Here is a 26,060-nt window from a genome sequence, read left to right as displayed (position 1 = left end):
ACACAGTTGCAAAGATTTTTTGGGACAGAAATACTGGAGGAAATTAGAAATTATGTCATTTAAAATCAAGTCAGGAAGCACAGTGATATGGGGACATGTTTTACTTATCAAATTGAGCAAGTCCAATTAAGTAGGTCAAATTAAGCGAGTCATATGATATTCATGACAGAATTCTTAGGTACAGAAGGAGGCCATATAGCCTGCGGTGTGTGTACCAGGTCTCCAGATGAGCATCTTGCTTTAGTCTTTTCCCCACATCACGTTGTTTTTTATTTGTGTGTGTGTGTGTGTGTGTGTGTGTGTGTGTTCACATCTTTTCTACAACATGGCACCCAGAACTGTACACAATACTCCAGCTGAAGTCTAACGAGTCTTTTACATACGTTTAATATAATCTCCTTGCTGCTGTATTCTATGCCCTTAATAATCAAGTTGAGGACACTGCTTGCTTTATTAACTGCTCTCTCCACCTCTCCTGCCACTTTCAGTGATCTGTGCACACATACACCCAGGTCCCTCTGCTCCTGAACCCCTTTGGAATTGTACTTCCTGTTTTAAATTATCTTTCAATGTTCTTCCGACCAAAGTGAATTACGGCACACTTCTCCGTATTGAAACTCATCTGCCCGCTTCACCAACTTGTCTTTTGTGCTTTTGGCATTCTACACTGTCTTGCTCACAGTTCACATTTCTTCCAAGTTTCATGTTACCTGCCAACTTTGAAATTATCCCCTGAACACCAAGGTCCAGATCATTAACTTATATCAGGAAAGGCAAAGGTCACAATCGTTACCCCTGGAAGGCTCCACTAGTAGCCTTCCTGTAGCCTGAAAGTTTCATTGGCTGTTACTGTTTCCTATCACTGCAACCAATTTTATATTCATGACCCTTTCATTCCATGAGCTATAACCTTTCTCACAAGTCTGTTGAATGGTACAATAATCAAGCACCTCTGAAGTCTATATACAGCACTACACTCATCTACCCTTTCTGTTACCTCTTCAAGAAACTTAAAATTATTTCTAAAATCAGATGTAAGTATAATGCAAACGGAGTCAGTTGAATGCAGTTCAAAGTGACTGTAAATATTGATAACTTAACGATGTTAACAATTCACCATTAATTAATACAATGCGTCAATGTATCACCATATTTCTAAAACCTAAACCATGTTCTGAAAAGCAATGGAGTAGAAAAGTTCGGTGACACTTTGAAGGTCAATCCTGAAACAAATAAACTCTCTCAAATGGCCTCAAAATGTATTTTGGATAGGATCATACTTTTGCGTTCATTATCTGATGATTACTGTGTTCTATTCTTTAATCAGGTCCTGATGTGGAGGATAAAAAAATGAGGTCTGCAGATGCTGGAGATCACAGCTAAAAATGTGTTGCTGGTTAAAGCACAGCAGGCCAGGCAGCATCCAAGGAACAGGAAATTCGACGTTTCGGGCATAAGCCCTTCATCAGGAATGAGAGAGAGTAGCCAAGCAGACTAAGATAAAAGGTAGGGAGGAGGGACTTGGGGGAGGGGCGATGGAGATGTGATAGGTGGAAGGAGGTCAAGGTGAGGGTGATAGGCCGGAGTAGGGTGGGGGCGGAGAGGTCAGGAAGAAGATTGCAGGTTAGGAGGGCGGTGCTGAGTTGAGGGAACCGACTGAGACAAGGTGGGGAGAGGGGAAATGAGGAAACTGGAGAAATCTGAGTTCATCCCTTGTGGTTGGAGGGTTCCCAGGCGGAAGATGAGGCGCTCCTCCTCCAGCCGTCATGTTGTTATGTTCTGCCGGTGGAGGAGTCCAAGGACCTGCATGTCCTCGGTGGAGTGGGAGGGAGAGTTAAAGTGTTGAGCCACGGGGTGGTTGGGTTGGTTGGTCCGGGCGTCCCTGAGGTGTTCTCTGAAGCGTTCCACAAGTAAGTGGCCCGTCTCCATTTTTAGCTGATGTGGAGGAGCCAGACTGGGGTGGACAAAGCTACCTGATGAAGGAGCAGTGGTCCAAATGCTAGTGCTTCAAATTGGACTATACCTTGGTATTGTTTGGTTTTTAACTTAATCAGGTCCATTTAGCCACCTTCCTTTTAGACTCTAAAACTCAAATCTCTTCTGATCATTGTTGATTTTATTTCTCCCTTCCAAATGCGGATGCAACTTATTTTTGGAACAAAATGAAAAAAATCTTCAGAAGCATAGAAGCTTAATAAATCTGGATTGCAGAAAAATGAAGAAAAATTTCACTTTGAATTCAAATGAAAATTGAACAATGCTTTCTGTTTTGATGAAAAGTGCAATTCGAAAGAAAGTTAGCAAAGTGACAGCAAAGTTGATTCCTGTGTCTGACCCAGCAGACTTTATACTGTCCCGATTTTAATGTGGAGATTTGCTCAATGCTGTTTGTTATAAAAGTTCCACTTTATCAACTTAGACCATTATTAATCCATTTGGCAGCACGGTGGCTCAGAGGTTAGCATGGCTACCTCACAGTGCCAGGGACCCAGGTTTGATTCCAGCCTCAGGTGATTGTGTGGAGTTTGCATGTTCACTCCATGACTGCGTGGGTTTCCTCTGAGTACTCTGGTTTCTTATCACAGTCCAAAGATGTGCAGTTTAGATGGATTGGTCATCCTAAATTACCCATAGTCTCCACTGATGTGCAAACTAGGTGGGTTAGCCATGGGAAATCCAGGGTTAAAGGATTAGGTAGGGAGTGAGTGTGGGTGGGATGCTCTTCGAAGGGTCAGTATGGACTCATTGGGATTCCATGAGTATTTATTTATATCATTTATATGGTTGTATTTATAAAGAAAAAAAATCTTAACTCATGTCAAATTTACCTTTTAAGAACCATATATGAATTTTATTAGTTTCTGCTCTCGTACCTTTCAAACATAACATGATTACTTGTCCTATTGAAGGCTACTATGTAACTAAAACTATTCTGCCAGATCATACTCAGAAGTTTATCTCCTTAACAAAGACTATGGGCACAAAGCTACTGCACTGTAATTCTTAATGTTTCTTAATGTTCTTAATGCAGTGATGCAATGGCGATATCACTGGACTAATAATCCAGAACATCTGGACTAATGCTCTGGGAACATGGATTCAAATCCCACCATGTCAAACTATGAAACTTGAATTAAATAGAAAATCTGGATCAAAAAGCTGGCTGAGTGAAAATCTTGTAATCTATCAAATGTAAAATCCCATCAGATTAATTAATGTCCTTTAGGGAAGGAAATCTGTGCGTTCAATTTTGGTCTCCCTACGATAAAAAAGATAGTGTTAAACTTGAAAAGGAGTAGAGAAGATTTACAAGGATGTCGGTGAAATTGGAGGGTGTGAGCTATAGGGAGAGGCTTAATAGGCTGGGGCTGTTTTCCCTGGAGAGTCGGAGGCTGAGGGGTGACCATATAGAGATTTATAAAATCACGAGGGGCATGGATAGGATAAATAGGCAAGGTCTTTTTCTCAGGTAGGGAAGTCCAAAACTAGAGGGCATAGGTTTAGGGTGAGAGGGGAAAGATATAAAATGGACCTAAGGGGTGACTTTTCCATGCAGAGAGTAGTGCGTATACGGAATGAGTTGCCAGAGGAGATGGAGGAGACTGGTATAACTACAAAGGCATCTGGATGGGTCCATGAATAGGAAGGGTTTAGCGATATGGACCAAATGCTGGCAAATGGGATTAGATTAATTTAGGATATTTGGTCAGCATGGACAAGTTAGACCAAGGGGTCTGTTTCCGTGCTGTTCAAATCTATGACTCTATGTTACATGGTCTGGCCTATGTGAGATTGCAGATCCACAGTGATGTGGTTGACTATTAACTGCCCTCTGGGCAATTAAGGATGGGTAATAAATGTTGCCATAGTTAGTGAAGCTACATCCCATATATGAATACAAAAAAAAGGCCAGATTAAGATTTCCTTTGTCTAGATTAGAGTGGTGCTGGAGAAGCACAGCAGTTCAGGCAGCATCCGAGGAGCAGGAAAATCAACATTTCGGGCAAAAGCTCTTCATCAGGAAAAGGGCTCCTGATGAAGGGCTTTTGCCCGAAACATCGTTTCCCTGCTCCTCGGATGCTGCCTGACCTACTGTGTTTTTCCAGCACCACTCTAATCTCGAATCTGGTTTCCAGCATCTGCAGTCCTTGTTTTTACCTAAGATTTCCGTTGATCAAGTAGTATATATCAAACGTAATCACTGATATTTATTAATTACTGTGGATGTGTAAAATGAACCACAAACCTGAACTGGAAGATCACACAACAATGGATCCTGGACGATCATGGCCAGACCTTCCTGAAATAGGTCCAGGATTTCTGCATGTGATAACTCTTCCTCCTCTTCTGCAGCTTTTTCCTGATTATCTCCTGCAAAACTTTCTTCCTCCTTAATGTTGGCAGGAGTCAGTTCCTTTTTAATGTCTTCAGTCATCCTCAGTGAATCTTTAAATGAATTTAAGTGGGGATTGGATTATTGTCTGGAACAAAAAAAAGGAATATGCAGAGTTATGAAGATAACGCAGAGGGTGGTACGTGTTTAGAATGAGCTGCCAGAGGAAGTGGTGGAGGCTGGTACAATTGCAACATTTAAGATGGGTATATGATTAGGAAGGGTTTGGAGGGATATGGGCCAGGTGCTGGCAGGTGGGACTAGATTGAGTTGGGATATCTGGTCGGCATGGACGTGTTGGACCGAAGGGTCTGTTTCCATGCTGTACATCTCTATGACTCTATAAAATAAGGCAGTAACACTAGGAAACGGCAAAGACATGTCCTCATTCTGTGCTGTAACCATTCTGTCAATTCAATTCTTTTCTGCACTCCAAGGTCTCTCTGTTCAGCAACACTCCCTAGGACCTTACCATTAAGTGTATAAGTCTTGCTAAGATTTGCTTTCCCAAAATGCAGCACCTCGCATTTATCTGAATTAAACTCCATCTGCCACCCCTCAGCCCATTGGCCCATCTGGTCCAGATCCTGTTGTAATCTGAGGGAACCCACTTCGCTGTCCACTACACCTCCAATTTTGGTGTCATCTGCAAACTTACTAACTGTACCTCTTATGCTCGCATCCAAATCATTTATGTAAATGACAAAAAGTAGAGGGCCCAGCACCGATCCTTGTGGCACTCCACTGGTCACAGGCCTCCAGTCTGAAAAACAACCCTCCACCACCACCCTCTGTCTTTGAGCCAGTTCTGTATCCAAATGGCTAGTTCTCCCTGTATTCCATGAGATCTAACCTTGCTAATCAGTCTCCCATGGGGAACCTTGTCGAACGCCTTACTGAAGTCCATATAGATCACATCTATTGCTCTGCCCTCATCAATCTTCTTTGTTACTTCTTCAAAAAACTAAATCAAGTTTGTGAGACATGATTTCCCTCACACAAAGACATGTTGACTATGCCGAATTTATGACTCTATGACAATAGATTTTCAAAGTACCCATGCTTACTATGTTAATCTCATTAGTATATTAAAGACTTGTCAGCCTTGCCAATGGCTAAATAGTTTGGTGCTCAATCTCAGAAGAGTACACAGCGTACATGGGAGATATGATAGGGCATGGAGGGGGAATGTGGTAACATGAGTGGGATGGAGGAGAAACAGGAGATATAGAACATACAGCACAGGAATGGGACCTTCAACCCACGATGTTGTGCTGAATGTGACGCCAAGTTAAACTAATCCCACCTGCCTGCCTACAGTCCATATCCCTCCATTCCTTGTTTGTTCATGTGCTTATCTAAAATCCCCTTAACTGCTTCTATTGTATTTGCCTCCACCACCACCCCTGGCAGAATGCACGTAGGGGTATGGAGGATAGCTTGGGAAATAAACTATTCTGTGAATCAGAACATCTACACAGTCAAGCTTTTTGGATAAAACCTTCAAGTATTTTTACATAATGTAATTCAATTCTTGCACAAATCAAAGAACCATATCCTTCCTAACTTCCTAGGCACTGACAATGTACAACATATTTTTTAAAAAAAATTAACTCAGTGCTAAAGTAGACTGGAGGCCTGTGACCAGTGGAGTGCCACAAGGATCAGTGCTGGGCCCTCTACATTTCTTCTTACACCAGAGTGTTCAGCAAATTCACCTCACTTTCCATCAGTGAGGGTAAGGAAGGTTGTGGATTGTGGTAATGTCCAACACTCATGCTGCAGAGTCATCCAAGACAATCCTGAACCAGCAATGTGCAAAGCTGTTTTGTTTTTGAAAGATGAAAGCTTAATCCAGCTGCCAATATGGCAGCTCTTGACATCAACAACATCCCAGTAAAGCCCCAAACATCTTGGACACAGCTGGACCATGAATATCTCAATGTTATTTTTGACTCTACCTTGACATGGAATGAATCCTGGAATTGGGAACCATCCGGCCCCGGAACCAAACCGCGGGCACCCGCTCCCGAGCGGCTGTGGGCCGGGGGAAGGGGGAAGGGGGAAGGGGTTAGGGGTAGGCCGCTGGTTTCCGCTTCCGGCTCCGGAGATGCTGCTGTTCTGTCCGACCTGCGGGAACGTCCTGATCGTGGAGGAGGGACAGAAATGTTACCGCTTCGCGTGTAACACCTGCCCGTATGTTCACAACATCACCCGGAAGGTGAGGGAGAGAGAGTGGGGGGGGGGGGTGAGGGAGAGAGAGTGGGGGGGGGGGGGGGGTGAGGGAGAGAGAGTGGGGGGGGGTGAGGGAGAGAGAGTGGGGGGGGTGAGGGGGAGAGAGAGTGGGGGGGGTGAGGGGGAGAGAGAGTGGGGGGGGTGTGAGGGGGAGAGAGAGTGGGGGGGTGAGGGGGAGAGAGAGTGGGGGGGGTGAGGGAGAGAGAGTGGGGGGGGATGCGGAGGGGGGGCATAGAGTGGGGGGGGATGGGGAGGGTGGGGGAGAGAGTGGGGGAAAGAGATGGGGTGGGGGGGAAGAGAGTGAGACTAGGGGAGAAGTGGGGGGTGGGGAGAGAGGGAGGGTGGGGGAGGGTGGGGGGGAAGAGAGTGAGACTAGGGGAGAAGTGGGGGGTGGGGAGAGAGGGAGGGTGGGGGAGAGTGGGTGGGGGAATGGGGGGGAAGGATGGGAGTGAGGGTGTGGAGAGAAGTTTAGGGGCAAGAAGACAGACGGAGTGGGTTGGAAAGCAGAGCTGGGCAGGGAAGTGTAGAAGAGAGAGGTGACAGGGCGAAGAGAGAACAGGATGGAGGGAAGGTGGGGCAGTGAGAAAGTAATGAGCAGAGAGCAGTGGGAAAAATGTGTGAGAGTAAGTGGAGAGTGTGTTTTATTATTGCATGTGTTTACTAAAATTGTTCATACGTTGTTGATAATGTTCATATCTTAATGAGTGGGAATTGGCTTAAGTATGTAGAGTTTTGGAGACTAATGTAAATTGGAAATCAATGATTTAATGACTCTGTTCAAGGCGCTCTCCTTTGAACTTAACTTCCTTGAACTCAGTACCTCCTTGTACACTAAGTAACACAATATTTTCTTTGTATTGAAGGTAACAAACAGAAAATATCCCAAGCTGAAAGAAGTTGATGATGTGTTAGGTGGAGCTGCTGCTTGGGAAAATGTTGACTCTACCGCAGGTAAGAATTAAAACAACTTGTGGTCACACATAAGATGCAGATGGTGAATACCGGTTGTTGTATTATAATATGTTGTTGTCATGGTGTAACATTGCCTCTAGAGATCTATAGTTTTTAAAAGATAATTTAAAATTTTAGTTTATTGCTCAGAGAATGATGCATTGAGATTTCACATTTTAAAACATGTATTGTAAGAAATGAGTGTAGTTACTTAATTAAACATCTCTTTATGGACAACTTGTGACTTAACCCACAGAATGGAGTGCAATACAGGGAAAAAAACACACTTCAAACATATACTTTACACTATCCTTCATGTAGGTATTAAATATTCCCAGGATCAATTCAAAGTGATCCTGGGCCACTGGAGTTAATGCAAAGTACTGCAGATGCTGTATAGCTGAACTAAAAACAGAGATATCTGTTCATTTAAGCGGCAATTGGATAGGTACATGGATGGGTGCTTAATCTAGGATAGATGTTCGGCACAACATTGTGGGCCGAAGGGCCTGTTCTGTGCTGTATTGTTCTATGTTCTATTTCCATTTACCATTACCATTAAGACCGACACTTTATCTGTACCTTTTCTCTCCTTCCATGCACATTCGCTTCATCTTTTATTCTGGACAGCTTTTCCGACTTGTTCCTTCTGTCTCATTTTCAATAACGTACCAACTATCACTTTTCCAGCCACCTTCAATTCTGAAGAAGAGTCATATAGACTTGAACCTTTACCATTTTACTCTCTGCAGAAACTGTCAGATGTGAATTTCTTCAACATTTTGATTTTATTCTTACCCCCAAGAAATAAGTTCCTTTATAATTTTCGTGGAGACACACTTTCTGTAGCCCACACTAAATGGTTCTTCCAGGCTCATATTAGCTCCCTGTGAATTTGAGCTTTTCTACCTAAGCATGATTCCAATGTAGTAAACATTTTTGGACTTTTTGGTTACTAGCTCCCTAAATCTTAGAAACAGACAGATCATAGAGTCATGGATTAGTGGTGCTCGAAGAGCACAGCAGTTCAGGCAGTATCCAAGAAGCAGCGAAATCGACTTTTCGGGCAAAAGCCCTTCATCAGGAATAAAGGCAGAGAGCCTGAAGCGTGGAGAGATAAGCTAGAGGAGGGTGGGGGTGGGGAGAAAGTAGCATAGAGTACAATGGGTGAGTGGGGGAGGGGATGAAGGTGATAGGTCAGGGAGGAGAGGATGGAGTGGATAGGTGGAAAAGGAGATAGGCAGGTAGGACAAGTCCGGACAAGTCATGGGGACAGTGCTGAGCTGGAAGTTTGGAACTAGGGTGAGATGGGGGAAGGGGAAATGAGGAAACTGTTGAAGTCCACATTGATGCCCTGGGGTTGAAGTGTTCCAAGGCAGAAGATGAGGCGTTCTTCCTCCAGGCGTCTGGTGGTGAGGGAGTGGTGGTGAAGGAGGCCCAGGACCTGCATGTCCTCGGCAGAGTGGGAGTTGAAATGTTGGGTTAGGGGGCGGTGTGGTTGATTGGTGCAGGTGTCCCGGAGATGTTCCCCAAAGCGCTCTGCTAGGAGGCGTCCAGTCTCCCCACTGTAGAGGAGACCGCATCGGGAGAAACGGATACAATAAATGATATTAGTGGATGTGCAGGTAAAACTTTGTTGGATGTGGCAGGCTCCTTTAGGGCCTTGGATAGAGGTGAGGGAGGAGATATGGGCGCAGGTTTTACAGTTCCTGCGGTGGCAGGGGAAGGTGCCAGGATGGGAGGGTGGGTTGTAGGGGGACGTGGACCTAACTAGGTAGTCACGGAGGGAACGATCTTTGCGGAAGGCGGAAAGGGGTGGGGAGGGAAATATATCCCTGGTGGCGGGATCTTTTTGGAGGTGGCGGAAATGTCGGCGGATGATTTGGTTTATGCGAAGGTTGGTAGGGTGGAAGGTGAGCACCAGGGGCGTTCTGTCCTTGTTACGGTTGGAGGGGTGGGGTCTGAGGGTGGATGTGCGGGATGTGGACGAGATGCGTTGGAGGGCATCTTTAACCACGTGGGAAGGGAAATTGCGGTCTCTAAAGAAGGAGGCCATGTGGTATGTTCTGTAGTGGAACTGGTCCTCCTGGGAGCAGATACGGCGGAGGTGGAGGAATTGGGAATACGGGATGGCATTTTTGCAAGAGGTAGGGTGGGAAGAGGTGTAATCCAGGTAGCTGTGGGAGTCGGTGGGTTTGTAAAAAATGTCAGTGTCAAGTCGGTCGTCATTAATGGAGATGGAGAGGTCCAGGAAGGGGAGGGAGGTGTCAGGGATGGTCCACGTAAATTTAACATCAGGGTGGAATGTGTTGGTGAAGTTGATGAATTTCTCAACCTCCTCGCGGGAGCACGAGGTGGCGCCAATGCAGTCATCAATGTAGCGGAGGAAGAGGTGGGGAGTGGTGCTGGTGTAATTACGGAAGATCAACTATTCTACGTAGCCAACAAAGAGACAGGCATAGCTGGGGCATAGTCATAGAGATGCACAGCACAGAAACAGACCCTTCGGTCTGGATCATCCATGCCGACCAGATATCCTAACCCAATCTAGTTCCTTTTTTCAGCATTTGGCCCATATCCTTCCAAACCCTTCCTATTCATATACCCATCCAGATGCCTTTTAAATAATGCAATTGTACCAGCCTTCTCCGCTTCCTCTGGCAGCTCATTCCATACACGTACCACCCTCTGTGTGAAAACGGTCCCTTTTATATCTTTCCACTCTCACCCTAAACCCATACCCTCTAATTCTGGACTCCCCCATTCTAGGGAAAAGACTTTGTCTATTTATCCTATCCATGCCCCTCATGATCTTATAAACCTCAATGAGGTCACCCCTCGGTCTTCAATGCTCCATGGAAAACAGCCCCAGCCTATTCAGCCCCTCCCTATAGCTCAAATCCTCCAACTCTGGCAACATCCTTGTAAATCTTTTCTGAACCCTTTCAAGTTTCACAACATCCTTCCAGTTGGAAGGAGACCAGAATTGCATGTAATATTGCAAAAATGACCTAACCAATATCCTGTACAGTCTGAACATGACCTCCCAACTCCTATACTCAATGCTCTGACCAGTAACGGGAAGCATACGCCTTCTTCACTATCCTATCTACCTGCGACTTTTCAAGTTGTTATGAACCTGTACTCCAAGGTCTTTTTGTTAAATGACACTCCCTAGGACCTTACCATTAAGTGTATAAGTCCTGCTAAGATTTGCTTTCCCAAAATGCAGCAGCTCACATTTATCTAAATTAAACTCCATCTGCCGCTTCTCAGCCCATTGGCGCATATGATCAAGAGTTTAGATCAGTGTGGTGCTGGAAAAGCACAGCAGGTCAGGCAGCATCTGAGGAGCAGGAAAATCGACGTTTCAGGCAAAAGCCCTTCATCAGGAAAAGATCAAGATCCCATTGTACTTTGAGGTAACCTTAGGAAAGTAAAACAGTCCATAACATGTATGCATCTTTAACAGTGATAATTAATGTGAGAGAAATGTAAATTTAGAGCCAAGGAGTGGTCAGATACCACACAGAATGTACCCAACTGCGGATCAGACAGGTCAAGAGAGATCCCATGGATTTCCCAGCAGCCCAGCCAGATGGTAGTGACACTGCAGGCACTAGTGCCTTCCCCATACAGAAATAACTCTGATTTGCTCTCCGAGCTACTCTGACAGGCTGTTTCAAAACTGAGCACACCTAGATAATTCAGCCTCTCCTTCTGAGAGTACATTGCCTGGGACAGATTGAGTAGGTTAGGTCTGTGCTTTTTTGAATTTAGTGGAATGAGGGGTGACATTATTGAAACATATAAAATCCTTAAGAGGCTTGACAAGGTAGATGCAGAAAGGTTGTTCTCCCCCCTGTGGGGAGTGTGTGGGACCAGAGGGCGTTATCTCAAAATGAGGGGTCATGCAATTAAAGCAGATGAGTAAGTTTTTTCTGAAGGTGGTGAATTCATTGAATTCTTTACTACAGAGAGCTGTGTCATTAAGTATATTGAGGCCTGAGAATTTTTAATCAGTAAGGGACTTGAGGGATATTGGGTAGAGGATTGACTGACTGGCAGAAGGAAGGGAGTTGATATAAGGGGTGTCTTTTATGTGATGGTAGCTGGTGACTAGTGGAGTTCCACGGGGGTAAGTGTTGGGATCACAGCCATTCACTTTAACGGTCTGGATGAAGGAACTGAGGGCATTGTTGCTAAGTTTGCAGATGACACAAAGATAGGTGAAGGGACAGGTAGTGTTAAGGAAGTGGGAAATTGCAAAAGGACTTGGAGATACAAGGAGAGTCGGCAAAGAAGTGGTCAAACACAGACAATGTAGGAGAGTGTGAAGGTATGCACTTTAGTAGGAAGAGTAGAGGTATAAACTATTTACTAAATGGAGAAAGTCTTCAAAATATGAAGCCCAAAGAGACTTGGGAGCCCAGCTTCAGGATTTTGAAGGTTAACGTGTAGGTTCACCTGGCAGTTAGGAAGGCAAATGCAATGTTAGCATTCATTTCAGGAGGGCTAGAATACAAGAGCAGAGTTGTGCTGTATAAGGCATTGGTAAGACCGTGTTTGGAATATTGTGAGCAGTTTTGGGCCCTGTATCTAAGAAAGGATGTGCTGGCCTCGGAGGGAGTCCACTGGAGGTTTACAAGAATGATGCTGGGGTTGAAGGGCTTGTCATATAAGGAGCGGTTGAGGACTCTGGGTCTGTACTCGATGGAGTTTAGTAGGATGAGGAGGGTTCTCACTGAAACTTACAGAATACTGAGAGGCCTGGATAGAGTGGATATGGAAAAATAATATTTCTACTAGTAGGAGAGACTAGGATTCAAGGACACAGCCCCAAAGTGAAGGGATGAGGAATTTCTTCAGCCAGTGGTGAATCTGTGGAACTCATTGCTGCAGAGATCTGTGGAGGCCATATTGTTGAGTACATTTCAGACAGAGATAGTCCCCTTACTAGTCAAGAACCTCAGGATTCCAGGGAGAAGGCAGGAGAATGGGTTTGAGAAAGATATCAGCCAGGAACGAATGCTGGAGACAACTTGACCAAATGGCCTAATTCTGTGCCTATATCTTATGGAGAAACTAATAGTAGGTTACCATTTACTGTAAGGGAAATTTAGTACCAAGGGAGGGAGTTTGGCTTCAAGTCTACAATGCACTGATGGTTTGGAAGCCTGTTCCTGAAAAGGATTGCTTATTGCTCAGCAAGGGGGTTACAGCTAGGTGGATTTGAGGTTACAATTAGATCGGCCCAGATTCGTCATCCGGCACCCCCAAGTGAGGTTGAGACCCACCATGGCAGATGGTAAAACCTGAATTGAATAAAAGTTCAGAATAAAAAACTTACCTGATGCCCACCATGAATTAAGTGTTGATTACTGGAACAGGAAGTTCAGAGAGACAAATGACTTCGCCACTTGTCTCTGTGTAAGAAGAGCTTGTTCAAAGCATATGGTCAGAGTAAGCTGCAAGGTCGGAGTTAGAGAGCCTTCATCAGAGTGAGACTTGAGATAGAGTATGTAACTGAGAACTTGGTTCAAAGTGGGAATTCAGAGCAGAGGGGAAAAGATGTGCATTAATTAAAGTTTACTGTCAGAAATCAAGTCTCAACACCTAGATGTTGAGAGTGCAGGGAAAGCATCTGATGGGGGAGTAGGTTTGGTCAGTATTGCCAATCTTTTTAAAGTGCACGTTGTGTATTTAGTTTTTTATGTTTAAGTCTCCAGAGTTCTTGTCTCTCTTTCTGAGACGTAGCCTGTTAGTTTATTGTAGTGCATCTGTACTTTAAAGGTAACAAATAGGTTTTAGAATGACAGGATGGCAAGTTAGAAGGGCCGTGTGGAATGTGCTTTCTGCTGTAACTATGAAGCATGGACATTCCATGTGTGTCAGACATCTGCACAACGTATCACAGCTGTGCCAGTTTAAACTCTGGGCTTTGGAACTTGAGCAGCGGTTGGAGTCACTTGTGCATTTATGAAAAAGAAGACTATTAAGGATAGCACATGTAGGGAAGTAGTCGCGTAGATTTTATAAGTGTTACTGGCAGAGAGGGAATGGGTGACACCAGCCAGACTGAGAAAACCAAGCAGGTAGTGCAGGAGTCCCCTGGATCTATTGTGCTTTCTAATTGGTATTCCACTTTGGAAACTGGTAAGGATGTGGTTCCTTGAGGGAGTGCAATCTGAGCCAAGCCCAGGGCATCCTGAGCGACTCGGCTGTACGGAGAGGAGGAGGAAGAAGAAGAATGGAAGAACAATAGTAATAGGTTATTGTCATTGTCATGCGGATCAGACAGGCATTTCTGTAGCGTGAAACATGATGCCAGCATGGCACATTTCCTGGTGGTATATTTTACTCAGGACATCCTCTGACAGTGAGGGATCAGCCCAGACATTGTGGTCCACATTGGCGCCAGCGATATAGGTAGGAGGAAGAATGAGGTCTTGAAAGCAGATCTCAGGGAATTAAGTAAATTAAATCAGGACTTTGAGCAATAATCTCAAGTTAACTCCCTGCATGTGCTAGTGAGCATAAGGATGGGGGGATTGCTCAATTGAATACGTGACTGGTGACCTGGTGTAGGAGGGAGAGCGTCAGATTTCTGAGGAATTGGGCCTGGCTTTGGAGCAGTTGGCACCTGTATAAGCTGAATGTGTTGCACCTTAATAGTCTGGGACTAATATCACCATGGAGATTTGCTCGTGTTGTTGGAGGATGGGTTTAAGTTAACTTCTCGGGATAGGAACCTGAGCAGTAACTCGAATTGGAAGGAAGCATTGTTGGTAACCGAGTACAATAGTCCCCCATAGGAAACTAGTTAGAGAAATTAAAACATGAGATAGGAAGTAATGTACTGGCATGATTTAATGATTAACTAACAGACTAAAAGCAGAGTGTAGGAATAAATGTGTCTTTGCAGTGTAGGGTGTCACAAGCCTCAGTACGTGGGGTCCCAGTTATTGACCATATTTGGGGATCAAATATAATATTTCCAAATCTGTAGATGCTGAGTGGAAATATGTATGAGAAAGATGTCAGTAAGCTTCAGGAGGGTTTGGACAGGAATATAAAGGGTAAAAAAAATTGAGGTAATCCCACTTTGGCAGGACAAACAAATGTGCAGTGAATTTCTTAAATGGTCAGAAATCTCTGAAGGCTAACAGTTAACCTTTACTGCAAGAGGATTTGTGTACAAGAGTAGTCACGTCTGTCTTCAGTTGTATAGGAATTTGGTTAGACTGCAACTGAAGATCGGTTTGTTGTTTTACTTATCTAAGAAGTCATATTGCCATAGAGGGAATGGAACAAAGGTTCACCAGATTTCTTCCTGGGATGGCAAGACCATCCACTGAAGAAAATTGGGAAAACTGAGCCTGTATTCTGTAGGGTTTCGAAGAATGAAAATTGGAATTTCCAAAATACTAAAAAAAAGAGACACAAGGTAGATGCGACTACGATGGCTCCTCTGGTTAACATATTTAGAACCAAGGAGTACAGTTTAAAAATAAGGCAGATGCCAAGTAGGCTTAAGTCAAGGAGAATTGGTTTTCTCAAGAGAGTTGTGAACTTTGGAATTCTCTACCGCAGAGGCTGTGGAAGCTAGTTTGAGTAAGTTTGAAGGTAGAAATTGAAGGAAGGGTGGGTTCAGATTTTTGAGACATTGGGACCCGTTCTGGGGGAGGTGGGACTATTACAAATTGGATAGTCTACACCTGGGCTGGACTGGAACCAATGTCCTTGGGGGTGCTTTTGCTAATGCTGTTGGGGGGGGGGGGTTTAAACTAATGTGGCAGGTGGGTGGGAACCAAATGAGGTTCATGGACAGTAAGGAGGCAGTAACTAAAGCCGTAAGGAACTAGATAATAAAGTCAGCGTGACTAAGGGGAAGAGTAGACAAGGAGCAGATGATGAACGCAAAGGGACAGGTGGTCTGAGGCGCATTTGTTTTAATGTGAGAAATGTAGAAGGTAAGGCAGATGAACTTAGGGCTTGGATTAGTACCTGGGAGTATGTTATTGCTATTACTGAGGTTGAGGGACTTGGTTGAGGGTACGGCATGATTGGCAACTAAATGTCCCAGGATATCGATGCTTCAGGCGGAATAGAGAGGGAGGTAAAAGGGTTGGAGGAGTTGCATTACTGGTTAAAGAAGATATCATAGCTGTGCTGAGGGAGGGCACTATGGAGGACTCGAGCAGTGAGACCATATGGGCAGAGCTCAGAAATAGGAAGGGTATGGTGAAAATATTGAGGCTGTGCTATAGGCCTCCTAACAATGAGTGTGAGATATAGGTGCAAATATGTAAACAGATCATGGAAAGATATAGGAGCAACAGGGTACTAGTGAAAGGAGATTTTAATTTTTCTCAACATTGACTGGGATTCACTTAGTGTTAGAGGTCTAGATCGAACAGAATTTGTAGGGAATATCCAGAAGGGTTTTTTAGAGCAGTAATGTAAATAATCCTACTCTGAAAAGGGCCATATTGTACCTGGAGTTGGGGAATGAGCCCAGTTGGGTGGTTGACATTTCGGTAGGGCATTGCTTTGGGAATAGTGATCACAGTTCTGTAAGTTTTAGAATACTCATGGACAAAGACAAGAGTGGTCCTGAAGGAAGAGTGCAAAACTGGGAGAAGGCCAACTACAGCAGGAGCTGGGGAATATGGATTAGAAACACTTGTTTGAAGATAAATATACATTCGATATGTGGGAGGCTTTTAAAGAGAGATGAATTAGAGTTCAGGAGAGACATGTTCCTATGAAAATGAGGGATGGAAATGGCAAGATTAGGGAACCATGAATGACTGGTGAAATTGAGATTAGCTAAGACAAAAATGGAAGCACACATAAGGTCTAACCACCATATTCGTAGCTTTGGAAGGATTTCGGGAATGTCGGGCCCATCTGAAATGAGAAATTAAAATGGCCAAAGGGGCTCATGAGACATCCTTAGTGAGCAGGGTTAAGGAAAATCCCAAAGCCTTGTATTTGTATATAATGAGCAAGAGGGTAACTAGAGAAAGGGTTGGCCACTCGAGGACAAAGGAGGAAAGTTATGTGTGGAGTCAGAGAAAATGAATGAGATTCTTAATGAGTACTTTATATCGGTATTCACTGAGGGGAGGTTAGGATGTTGAGGTTAGGGATAGATGTTTGATTACTCTAGGTCAAGTTGATATAAGGAGGGAGGAAGTGTTGGGTATTCTAAAAGGCATTAAGGTGGACAGGTCCCAGGTCCGGATGGGATCTATCCCAGGTTACTGAGGGAGGCTAGAGAGGAAATAGCTAGTGCCTTAGCTTTGCAGCATCCTCGAGCATGGGTGAGGTCCCGGAGGACTGGAGAATTGCTAATGTTTCCCCCTTGTTTAAGAAAGTAGCAGGGATACTTTAGGGTAATTATAGATCGGTGAGCCTGATGTCAGTGGTAGGGAAACTGCTGGAAAAGATACTGAGAGATAGGATCAATTCCCATTTGGAAGAAAATTGGCTGATCAGTGATAGGCAACATGGTTTTGTGCAGGGAAAGTCATGTCTTACCAATTTAGTAGAATTCTTTGAGGAAGTAACAAAGTTGATTGAGGGAATGGCTATAGATGTCATATACATGGACTTCAGTAAGGCATTTGATAAGGTTCCCCATGTTAGGCTGATGGAGAAAGTGAAGTCTCATGGGGTTGCTGGTTAAAGCGCAGCAGGTCAGGCAGCATCCAAGGAACAGGAAATTCGACGTTTCGGGCATAAGCCCTTCATCAGGTGATGAAGGGCTTGTGCCCGAAACGTCGAATTTCCTATTCCTTGGATGCTGCCTGACCTGCTGCGCTTTAACCAGCAACACATTTTCAGCTCTGATCTCCAGCATCTGCAGACTCACTTTTTACTCGAAGTCTCATGGGGTCCAGGATGTTCTAGCTAGATGGATAGAGAACTGGCTGGGCAGCAGGAGACATAGTAGTGGAAAGGAGTTCTTCAAAATGTAGAACTGTGACTAGTGGTGTTCCACAGGGATCTGTGCGGGGCCACTGTTGTTTGTGATATACATAAATGATCTGGAGGGAAGTAAAACTGGTCTGATTAGCAAGTTTGCAGAACACTAAGATTGGAGTAGCAGATGGTGAAGGGGACTGTCAGAGAATACAGCAGAATATACATAGATTGGAGAGTTGGGTGGAGAAATGGCAGATGGACTTTAATCTGGGTATATGCGAGGTAATGCATTTTTCAAGATCCAATTCAAGAGCGAACTATACAATAAATGGAAAAGTCTTGGGGCAAATTGATGTACAGAGAGATCTGGGTGTTCAGGCCCATTGTTCCCTGAAGGTGGCAATGGACGTCTATAGTGTAGTCAAGAAGGCATTCGGCATGCTTTCCTTCATTGAATGGGGTATTGAGTACGAGAGTTGGCAGGTCATGTTATAGTTGTATAGGACTTTGGTTCAGCCACGTTTGGAATACTGCGTACAGTTCTGGTTACCACATTACCAAAAGGATGTGGATGTTTTGGGGAGGTTCACCAGGATGTTGCCTGGTGTGGAGGGTGCTAACTATGGAAAGAGGTTGAGTAGATTAGGATTATTTTCATTAGAAAGACGGAGGTTGCGGGGGACCTTATTGAGATCTACAGTATCATGAGAGGTATAGACAGGGTGGATAGCAAGAAACTTTCCACAGAGTGGGGGACTCAATTACTAGGGGTCATGAGTTCAAAGTGAGAGGGGGAAAGTTTAAGGGAGATATGTGTGGAAAGCTCTTTACGCAGGGGGTGGTGGGTGCCTGGTGGTTGCCAGTGGAGGCTCAGGTAAGATAGCATTATTTAAGATGTGTCTAGACAGATACATGAATGGGCAGGGAGCAAAGGGATACAGATCCTTAGAAAACAGGCAGCAGGTTTAGATAGAGGATCTGGATCGGCACTGGCTTGGAGGGCCGAAGGGCCTGTTCCTGTGTTCGAATTTTCTGTGTTCTTTGAAGCTTAATGACGGCACCCTCCAAATCCTTACCTCTGTCCAGCTGCCTGTTTCCATTACTTTGTCCAATCGTAGCCAAAGTATCATTTACAATGGTTTCTTGCTTCCACTCGAGTATTGCCCAAGGGTGTTTTGTTAGACCTATCCTCCTTAACATCTAGCTGCATGTTGGCACAGTAATTGCTTTCACATGTATGTTCATGACACCCAGCTTCTCCATCTCATCATGTCTCAACCCCTGCACTGATACCAAATTATCAGAGTGCTTATACCCAACATCCAGTAATGGCAGAGCCTAAAGTTTCTCCTGTTAAACACTGGGAAGGCTGAAGCCATGGTATTTTGTTCCCACTCTAAACTCTATTCCTGAGGCACCAACTCCAAGTCTATCCCTGGCAACTATCTGAAATTAAATAAGATTTAATTTAGTAGCTTGTTGAAGGCGCATCATCTCAGTCTTAGGGTATTGGCGATAGGATAGATGCTATTATTCTGTTCCGAGCTGTTAGGCCATGCATGTGGAGCAGGTGTAATTTGAACACAGACCTTCTGATTCATAGGGTGGGACTTTGCCACTGTGGAGACAAGAGTCCCATGTTCTTCAACCGAACTACCTGCAGTTCTTTCATCATTGACCTTCTTCCCATTATAAGGTCAGAAGTAAGGTTATTTGCTGATGATCACACAATATTCAGCATAATTTGCAACTTCTCAGATACTGAAGTAGCCTGTGTTCATATATATAAAGAACTGGGCAATGTTCAGATCTGGGATAATAAGTGGCAAATAATATTCACACTCCACAAATGTGTCCATAACCATCTCCAACAAGGGACTGTCTACTGTTTACCTTTAATATTAAATTGCATTTGTGTTTGTGCTCTTTCTCTTGGAGATGTTTTGCCACAGTGCTGCAGGAAGATCTGCTTCAGAAGCAGTGAGGAAACGGCTTGAAGCTCCTTGCGTGTTTAGAAGCATGAATGAGTGGGTCAGGTTCAGACAGACTCAGGGTTCTAGTTTTGCTTTCAGTTGGATTTTGGAGTTTGCTGTTGAAGCTGCCAGATACAGCTCTTTCTCTCTCTCCCCTGCTTGACTGTTCCTTTTGGTGTTCCTTTCTCATGGACTGGAGATGACACATAAGAAGATTGTTTTGTTGAATTTGCCTTTGCCAAGGGTGGGTTTGAGATGCTGTTAAAATATTTAATTATCGACTGTCCATTATAAGTATGATAGAGTTAAAGTTATGCCAATTCTTCTTTTGTTTGTATTTTAACTGTTGTGAGAATAAAGTGTGATTTGCTTCAAGTCTAATGGTGGACCAGTTGAATCACAATTGGAACACAGCATCTTACACTTGTCTTTAAATAAAATAAGAAGTTGGAGTTTAGGCTACCTCCTTGATATATGTTGAGGTGGTGTTTGTGGGGTGGGGAGGGGAGATACTATCACAGGCTATCAGTGTTTTAGGAATAGCCATTGACCAAATACTTAACTGGGCTAGGAATTCTGCAGTGAGTAACTCTCTTCACTCTCCAATATCTGTCCACCATCTACAAGTCACAGGTTCGGAGTGTGACGAAATACTCTCCTCTGAGTAAAGCTCCTATAACACATTTAGGTAAACATAGCCAATTTGATTGTCTCGACTCCATTTTATTACCACAAATATTCATTATCCACCGCCAATGCTCAGTGGCAACAGCATGTTCAAAAGGTACACTGCAATTGACTGCCCTTGGCTTCTTCGTTAGCTCTTGCAAACCTATGGTCCATACCGCCAAGGGCAGTAGATGCATAGAAACACCACCTGAAAGTTCTCCAAGCCACTCACCACCCTGACTTGGGATTATTTCATCAATACCACATTTGTGGTTAAATATATCCCATGTGATCTGCAATGGTACCGTACCTGCTCACCACTGCCTTCCCTGGGGTAATTATAGATGGACAATAAATGCTGGCCTTGCCAGCGACACTCCTCCCAATTTTTGGCGGGGGGGGGGGGTTGGAGGAGGAAGAATCTTTTAAAGTTGCTGCAATCATGTTTTACTGGGATAGTTATAGAGTCCTACAGCATGGAGACAGGCCGTTTGGCCCAAACTGGTCCATGTATGTACCACCCTCAGTGTAAAAGTTGCCCCTCAGGTTCCCATTTATTCTTTCTCCTCTTACCTTAAACTAATGCCCTCTACTCCTTGATTCAGACTGAGTGCATTCACTCTATCCATGCCTCTCATGATCTTTTCCACCTCTATAAGGTTCTCCCCTCAGTCTCCTGTGCTCTAAAGGAAAAGTCCTAGCTTGTCCAACCTCTCCCTATAAACTCACACCTTTGTGTCCAGGCAATGTCCTTGTAAATTTCTTCTGCAGTCTTTCCAGTTTAATAACATCCATCCTATGACAAGGTGACCAAAACTGAACACAGTACTCCAAGTGCAGCCTCACCAATGTTCTGCAACATAACTTCCCAACTTCTATACTCAATGCCCTGACTAATGAAGACCAATGTGCCAAAAGTCATCTTCACTGCCCTGTCTACCTGTGACTCTGCTTTCTGAGAACTGTGTACCTGAACTCTAAGATCCCTCTGCTCCACTACACTCCTTAACGCTTTACCATTCACCATGAAACTCCCACCTTGATTTTACTTTCCAAAATGCAAGACCTCAAACTTATCTATATCAAACTCCATTCCTTGGTCTACTTCCCCAGCTGATCAATCTCTGATAACCTTCCTCAGTGTCCACGATACCACCTATTTCGGTGTAATCTGCAAACTTACTAATCATGCCTTGTACATTCTCATCTAAATCATTGATATAGATAACAAACACCAATGGACCAGCATCAACCCTGAGGCACTCCACTAGTGATAGGCCTTCAGTCTGATAAGTATCCTTCCAGTATTACCCTTTGGTTCTTACTATCAAGCCAATTTGCAAGCTCCTCCATGTGACCTAACCTTCCAGAGCAGCCTAGTGTGGAACCTGATTAAAGGCTTTACTGAAATCCATACAGACTACCGCCCTGCCCTCGTCAGCCTTCCTGGCAACCATCAAAGAACTCTAACGAATTTGTGAGGCATGATCTCCCACTCGCAAAGCTATGCTGACTACTGGTTATCAAACCGTGTCTTTCCAAATGCATGTACATCTTATCCAAAATTTGTGCAAAGATTTGTAGCTCGGGTGCTCGTTGTTGTGGTTCTGTTCGCCGAGCTGGAAGTTTTTGTTGCAAACGTTTCGTCCCCTGGCTAGGCGACATCATCAGTGCTTTGGAGCCTCCTGCGAAAGGGCCACAATACACTGCAGTACACCAGAACTGCAAAAAGAAGAGGAGGAACACCTATACAAGGTATTCGCCAAAAACGGATACCCGCGCAACTTCATCAACAGATGCTTAAGAGAAAGACCACGGAACAAGGACATGCCACAACCCAAAGGATTAGCCACACTACCATACATCAGGAGCGTTTCTGAACTGACAGCCAGACTACTGCGACCCTTAGGACTCATAACGGCACACAACCAACAGCCACGCTCAGACAACAACTCACTAGAACGAAGGACCCGATACCCAACATGAGCAAAACTAATGTAGTGTACAAAATACCATGCAAGAACTGCACAAAACACTATATAGGACAAACAGGAAGACAGCTAACAATCCGCATACATGAACATCAACTAGCCACGAAATGACACGACCAGCTATCCCTAGTAGCCACACACACAGACAACAAGCAACATGAATTCGACTGGGACAACACCACTATCATAGGGCAAGCCAGACAGAGAACAGCCAGGGAATTCCTAGAGGCATGGCATTCATCCACAAACTCCATCAACAAATACATCGACCTGGACCCAATATACCAACCACTACAGCGGACAGCTGAAACTGACAACAGGAAGCGGCAAGGACAGACCACTATAAATACCGGAAGAAACATCAAAGAAGCGCTTCGCAGGAGGCTCCAAAGCACTGATGATGTCCCCTAGCCAGGGGACGAAACGCGTGCAAAAAAACTTCCAGCTTGGCGAACAGAACCACAACATCTTATCCCTCAATTTTCTCAATAGCTACCTACTACAGATATTATACATTTTTTTTCTAGCTCTCCATAAATCAGTCTGCAGGATTTCATCCCTATTTCTAACTATGTCATTTGTGTCAACGTGCACAATGATTCCTGGCTGTTCACCCTCCCCCTTGAGATCATTCTGCAGCCACTGAGACATCTTGGACCCCGACACCTGGGAGGCAACACACCATCCTGGATTCCCTTTGCAGCCACAATCTCCTGTTTGTCCCCCTAACCATAGAGTCTCAAAGTCCTGTTTACCTTTACCATTTCCTATTCTGCACCAGAGCCAGTCATAGTACCATCGATCTGGCTACTATTGGAGGTGTAGTAGACAATAAAGAAGGTTACCTCAGATTACAACAGAACCTTGATCAGATGGGTCAATGGGCTGAGAAGTGGCAGATGGAGTTTAATTTGCATTCTGAAAAAGCAAATCAGAGCATGACCTATACGCTTAATGGGAAGGTCTGAGGTAGTGTTGCTGAACAAAGAGACCTTGGAATGCAAGTTCATAGCTCCTTGAAAATAGAGTCGCAGATAGATAGGATAGTGAAGAAGGGGTTTGGTATGCTTTCTTTTATTGGTCAAAGTATTGAGTCCAGGAGTTGAGGTCATGTTGTGGCTGTACAGGACATTGGTTAGACCACTGTTGGAAGATTGCATGCAATTCTGGTCTCCTTCCAATTGGAAAGATGTTGTGAAACTTGATAGAGTTTAGAAAAGTTTACAAGGATGTTGCCAGGGTTGGAGGATTTGAGCTACAGGGAGAGGCTAAATAGGCTGGGGCTGTTTTCCCTGCAGCGTCAGAGCCTGAGGGGTCACCTTAGAGGTTTATGAAATCATGAGGGGCATGGATAGGTAAATAGACAAAGCCTTTTCCCTGGGGTGGGAGAGTCCAGAACTAGAGGGCATAGGTTTAGGGTGAGGGGGGAAAGATATAAAAGACGTAAAGGACAACTTCTTCACAGTCTGTTTCCATGCTGTACATCTCTATGACTTTATGCTGCTTTCCCCTGAACACAGTCATGCCCCCAACACTATCCAAAATGGTATACTTTGAGGGAAATGGCCAAAGGGGATTCCTGCACTTGTCTACTCCCTTTGCCTTTCCTCGTGTGACAAACTCACTAAAACTCTTATCTCTGAAACGCTCAGCATCTCGAATGACCCGGAGTGCATCCAGCTCCCTAACACTGTCTAAGGATCTGCAGCTGAGTGCACTTCCCACAGACGCAGTTGTCAGGGATAATGCAAGTCCTCGAGCTCCCACATCCTGCAGGAGGAACATATGACTGCCCTGCTGTCTTAACTGCTGTAAAACTAAAAAGGAAAGTTAAAGGGACTTTTATATGAACTTACCTGTACTTTTTGCTGTGTTAAGCTTGACTTTTAAATCCTCGGCCTCATTTCAAATCCCTTAATTTATTTCACTCCTTTGTATCTTTTATAAATATTCTCTAACCAACTTATGCACGGTCACCCAGATGTCATCTTGCTGCCCTAATATAGTCTGGCCAGGTGTTTCATTTTGCATCCTTAAAAAGGTGCTTATGAATGCAGAATCTGGTCAATGAAGTAGATTAGGAAGAGCTTTATTGTACACTGTGATAAAACTACTTGCACGTGAATTGCATGTAATGTGTAACAAGTGTACTGTGTTGACCTCAGTCTTACAACTATCCAACTTTTTCTTTCCCACGTGTTTATGTAGAAACCTGTCCCAAATGTGAACACCCTAGAGCATATTTCATGCAAATACAAACCAGGTCTGCAGATGAACCCATGACTACATTTTACAAGTGCTGCAATCCAGACTGTGGACATCGATGGAGGGACTAAGTTTTATACATGCTGAATCCTAACATTTGTGAACTGAAGATATTTTGAATGATGTATATTATACTCAAATTATTGGATTTGTAACTGTGATTAACAGCTGTATTTGATTTGCTTTTCTCAAGCTTTAATTCAGTTGCTATGAAAATTTGTAAACTAGCATTGTAGGAGATTACTACCAATGATTTCAGAATTTATTAAAATAAAATTGATTGCTTCTCTTTGTAGTCCTAATAACTGCTAGAAGAAGATGGACAGAGAATAGAACTTGAAAATAACATTGGACATGACCATTTGCAATAAGTACAGAAAAAAGTGGGGCTTTTATGAATAAGAGAACAGAATAGTTGAGGGATAGGAATGTAAATTAAATACATACAAGATCAATGACATAAGGGGTTTAAAAACAATGAGGCACCCTGAACCCATTTACTGTTACCAATCCACTCCCTTATAAGGAGTCATAATAAATATGTAGATGACAAAGTATCAAAAAACATCACCTTAAACCAGTCTAAGGTGACTGTTTGCCATTGGGCACCATTAAGTAAATGGCAAAATGCCTCATTGCAGAGAGGTTTTAGTTAGAAATGGATATCAAGGTAGAAGAGTAATGGGAAATAATGTCAAGCTTTAAAAAGATAACTTGGCTTAAGGCTTTCCATTCAGCTCTTGGTTTACACTAAGACATCTGTGGTATAAATGGGTATGCCTTCCTTGTGTAGGATGGTATTTAATTTGCTGACATTCCTGACTGTGGGATATTGTTATGTGAAACTGACAAAATTTTGTGGTCAGCATTTGCTGTCTTAGCTTTGACCTAGTGAATGTAACATGTACTTGTTTGTATTAAATTACAGACGGGAAATTAAGTATTTTTGTAAATAACTAATTACATGAGGAATAAAATGTAAATGTTTGGTGATATGTAGGTAACTGAGGGGCATGGATAGGATAAATATTTTCCCTGGGGTCGGAGTCCAGAACTAGAAGGGATAGGTTTAGGGCGAGAGGGGAAAGATATAAAAGAGACCTATGGGGCAACTTTTTTTTTTAAAAACAGGGTGGTACATGTGTGGAATGAGTTGCCAGAGGATGTGGTAGAGGCTGGTACAATTGCAGCATTTAAGAGGCATTTGGATGGGTATATTAATAGGAAGGATTTGGAGGGTTATGGGCCAGGTGCTGGGCAGGTGGGACTAGACTGAGTTGGGATATCTGGTCAACATGGACAGATTGGACTGAAGGGTCTGCTTCCATGCTGTACAACTCTATGACTATGACTCTAGTCTGCATCCCAAACACGCTGCTGCAAATAGGACAGAATACCAGAGTTTTTAAACAAGTTATTGGCTCAGGATTTCCTCTCCATGCACATTTAGCTCCTTTAAATGTAATAAAAAGATGGAGTGTGGTTATGAAACAAAGGCATGCAGTGAGGAAAACCAAGGGCACAGATTCAGCAATGGTGGAATTGGATAATTATCTGAATAAACCATAGCATGGGAGCAAAAGTAAGACATTCTGCTCTGCTGTTCAATATGGTCATGGTCGATCAACCAACTCCGTATCCTGTTCCTGC

At 43.8% G+C, this 26,060-nt stretch overlaps 2 protein-coding genes across 3 annotated transcripts in view; one reads left to right on the top strand and one right to left on the bottom strand.

Moving 5' to 3' along the window:
- snrnp25 (small nuclear ribonucleoprotein 25) overlaps window positions 1–6,531 on the bottom strand; it is a 33,654-nt gene extending 27,123 nt beyond the window's left edge. The window contains exons 1-2 of one of the 2 annotated variants that reach the window (XM_060840906.1): window positions 6,355–6,531; window positions 4,247–4,446 (exon numbers count right to left, since the gene is read on the bottom strand). In XM_060840906.1, coding sequence (XP_060696889.1) covers window positions 4,247–4,435 — 189 coding nt within the window. In that variant the 5' untranslated portion in view covers window positions 4,436–4,446; window positions 6,355–6,531. Of the gene's footprint in view, window positions 1–4,246; window positions 4,482–6,354 lie in introns of both variants that reach the window. The other variant, XM_060840905.1, reaches the window with a different exon arrangement.
- Window positions 6,467–24,695, top strand: polr3k (polymerase (RNA) III (DNA directed) polypeptide K). The gene is made up of 3 exons (XM_060840907.1): window positions 6,467–6,614; window positions 7,492–7,579; window positions 24,354–24,695. Exons 1-3 carry the CDS (start codon window positions 6,504–6,506, stop codon window positions 24,479–24,481), a joined length of 327 nt encoding a protein of 108 aa, XP_060696890.1. The 5' UTR covers window positions 6,467–6,503; the 3' UTR covers window positions 24,482–24,695.
- Window positions 24,696–26,060: the final 1,365 nt, after the last annotated feature.

This window comes from Hemiscyllium ocellatum, chromosome 20, assembly GCF_020745735.1.
Source record: "Hemiscyllium ocellatum isolate sHemOce1 chromosome 20, sHemOce1.pat.X.cur, whole genome shotgun sequence".
In the NCBI taxonomy this organism is placed as follows: Eukaryota; Metazoa; Chordata; class Chondrichthyes; order Orectolobiformes; family Hemiscylliidae; genus Hemiscyllium; species Hemiscyllium ocellatum.
Note: the sequence above shows the minus strand (reverse complement) of the source record. Positions and strands in the feature narration are given on the sequence as shown.

Excerpts from the sequence above, each read along its gene's own strand:
- polr3k (XM_060840907.1), top strand. The coding sequence starts at position 6,504 with ATGCTGCTGTTCTGTCCGACCTGCGGGAACGTCCTGATCGTGGAGGAG. Across the intron at positions 6,615-7,491 it reads TTCACAACATCACCCGGAAG|GTAACAAACAGAAAATATCC; the intron begins GTGAGGGAGAGA and ends TTTGTATTGAAG. Across the intron at positions 7,580-24,353 it reads AAATGTTGACTCTACCGCAG|AAACCTGTCCCAAATGTGAA; the intron begins GTAAGAATTAAA and ends GTGTTTATGTAG.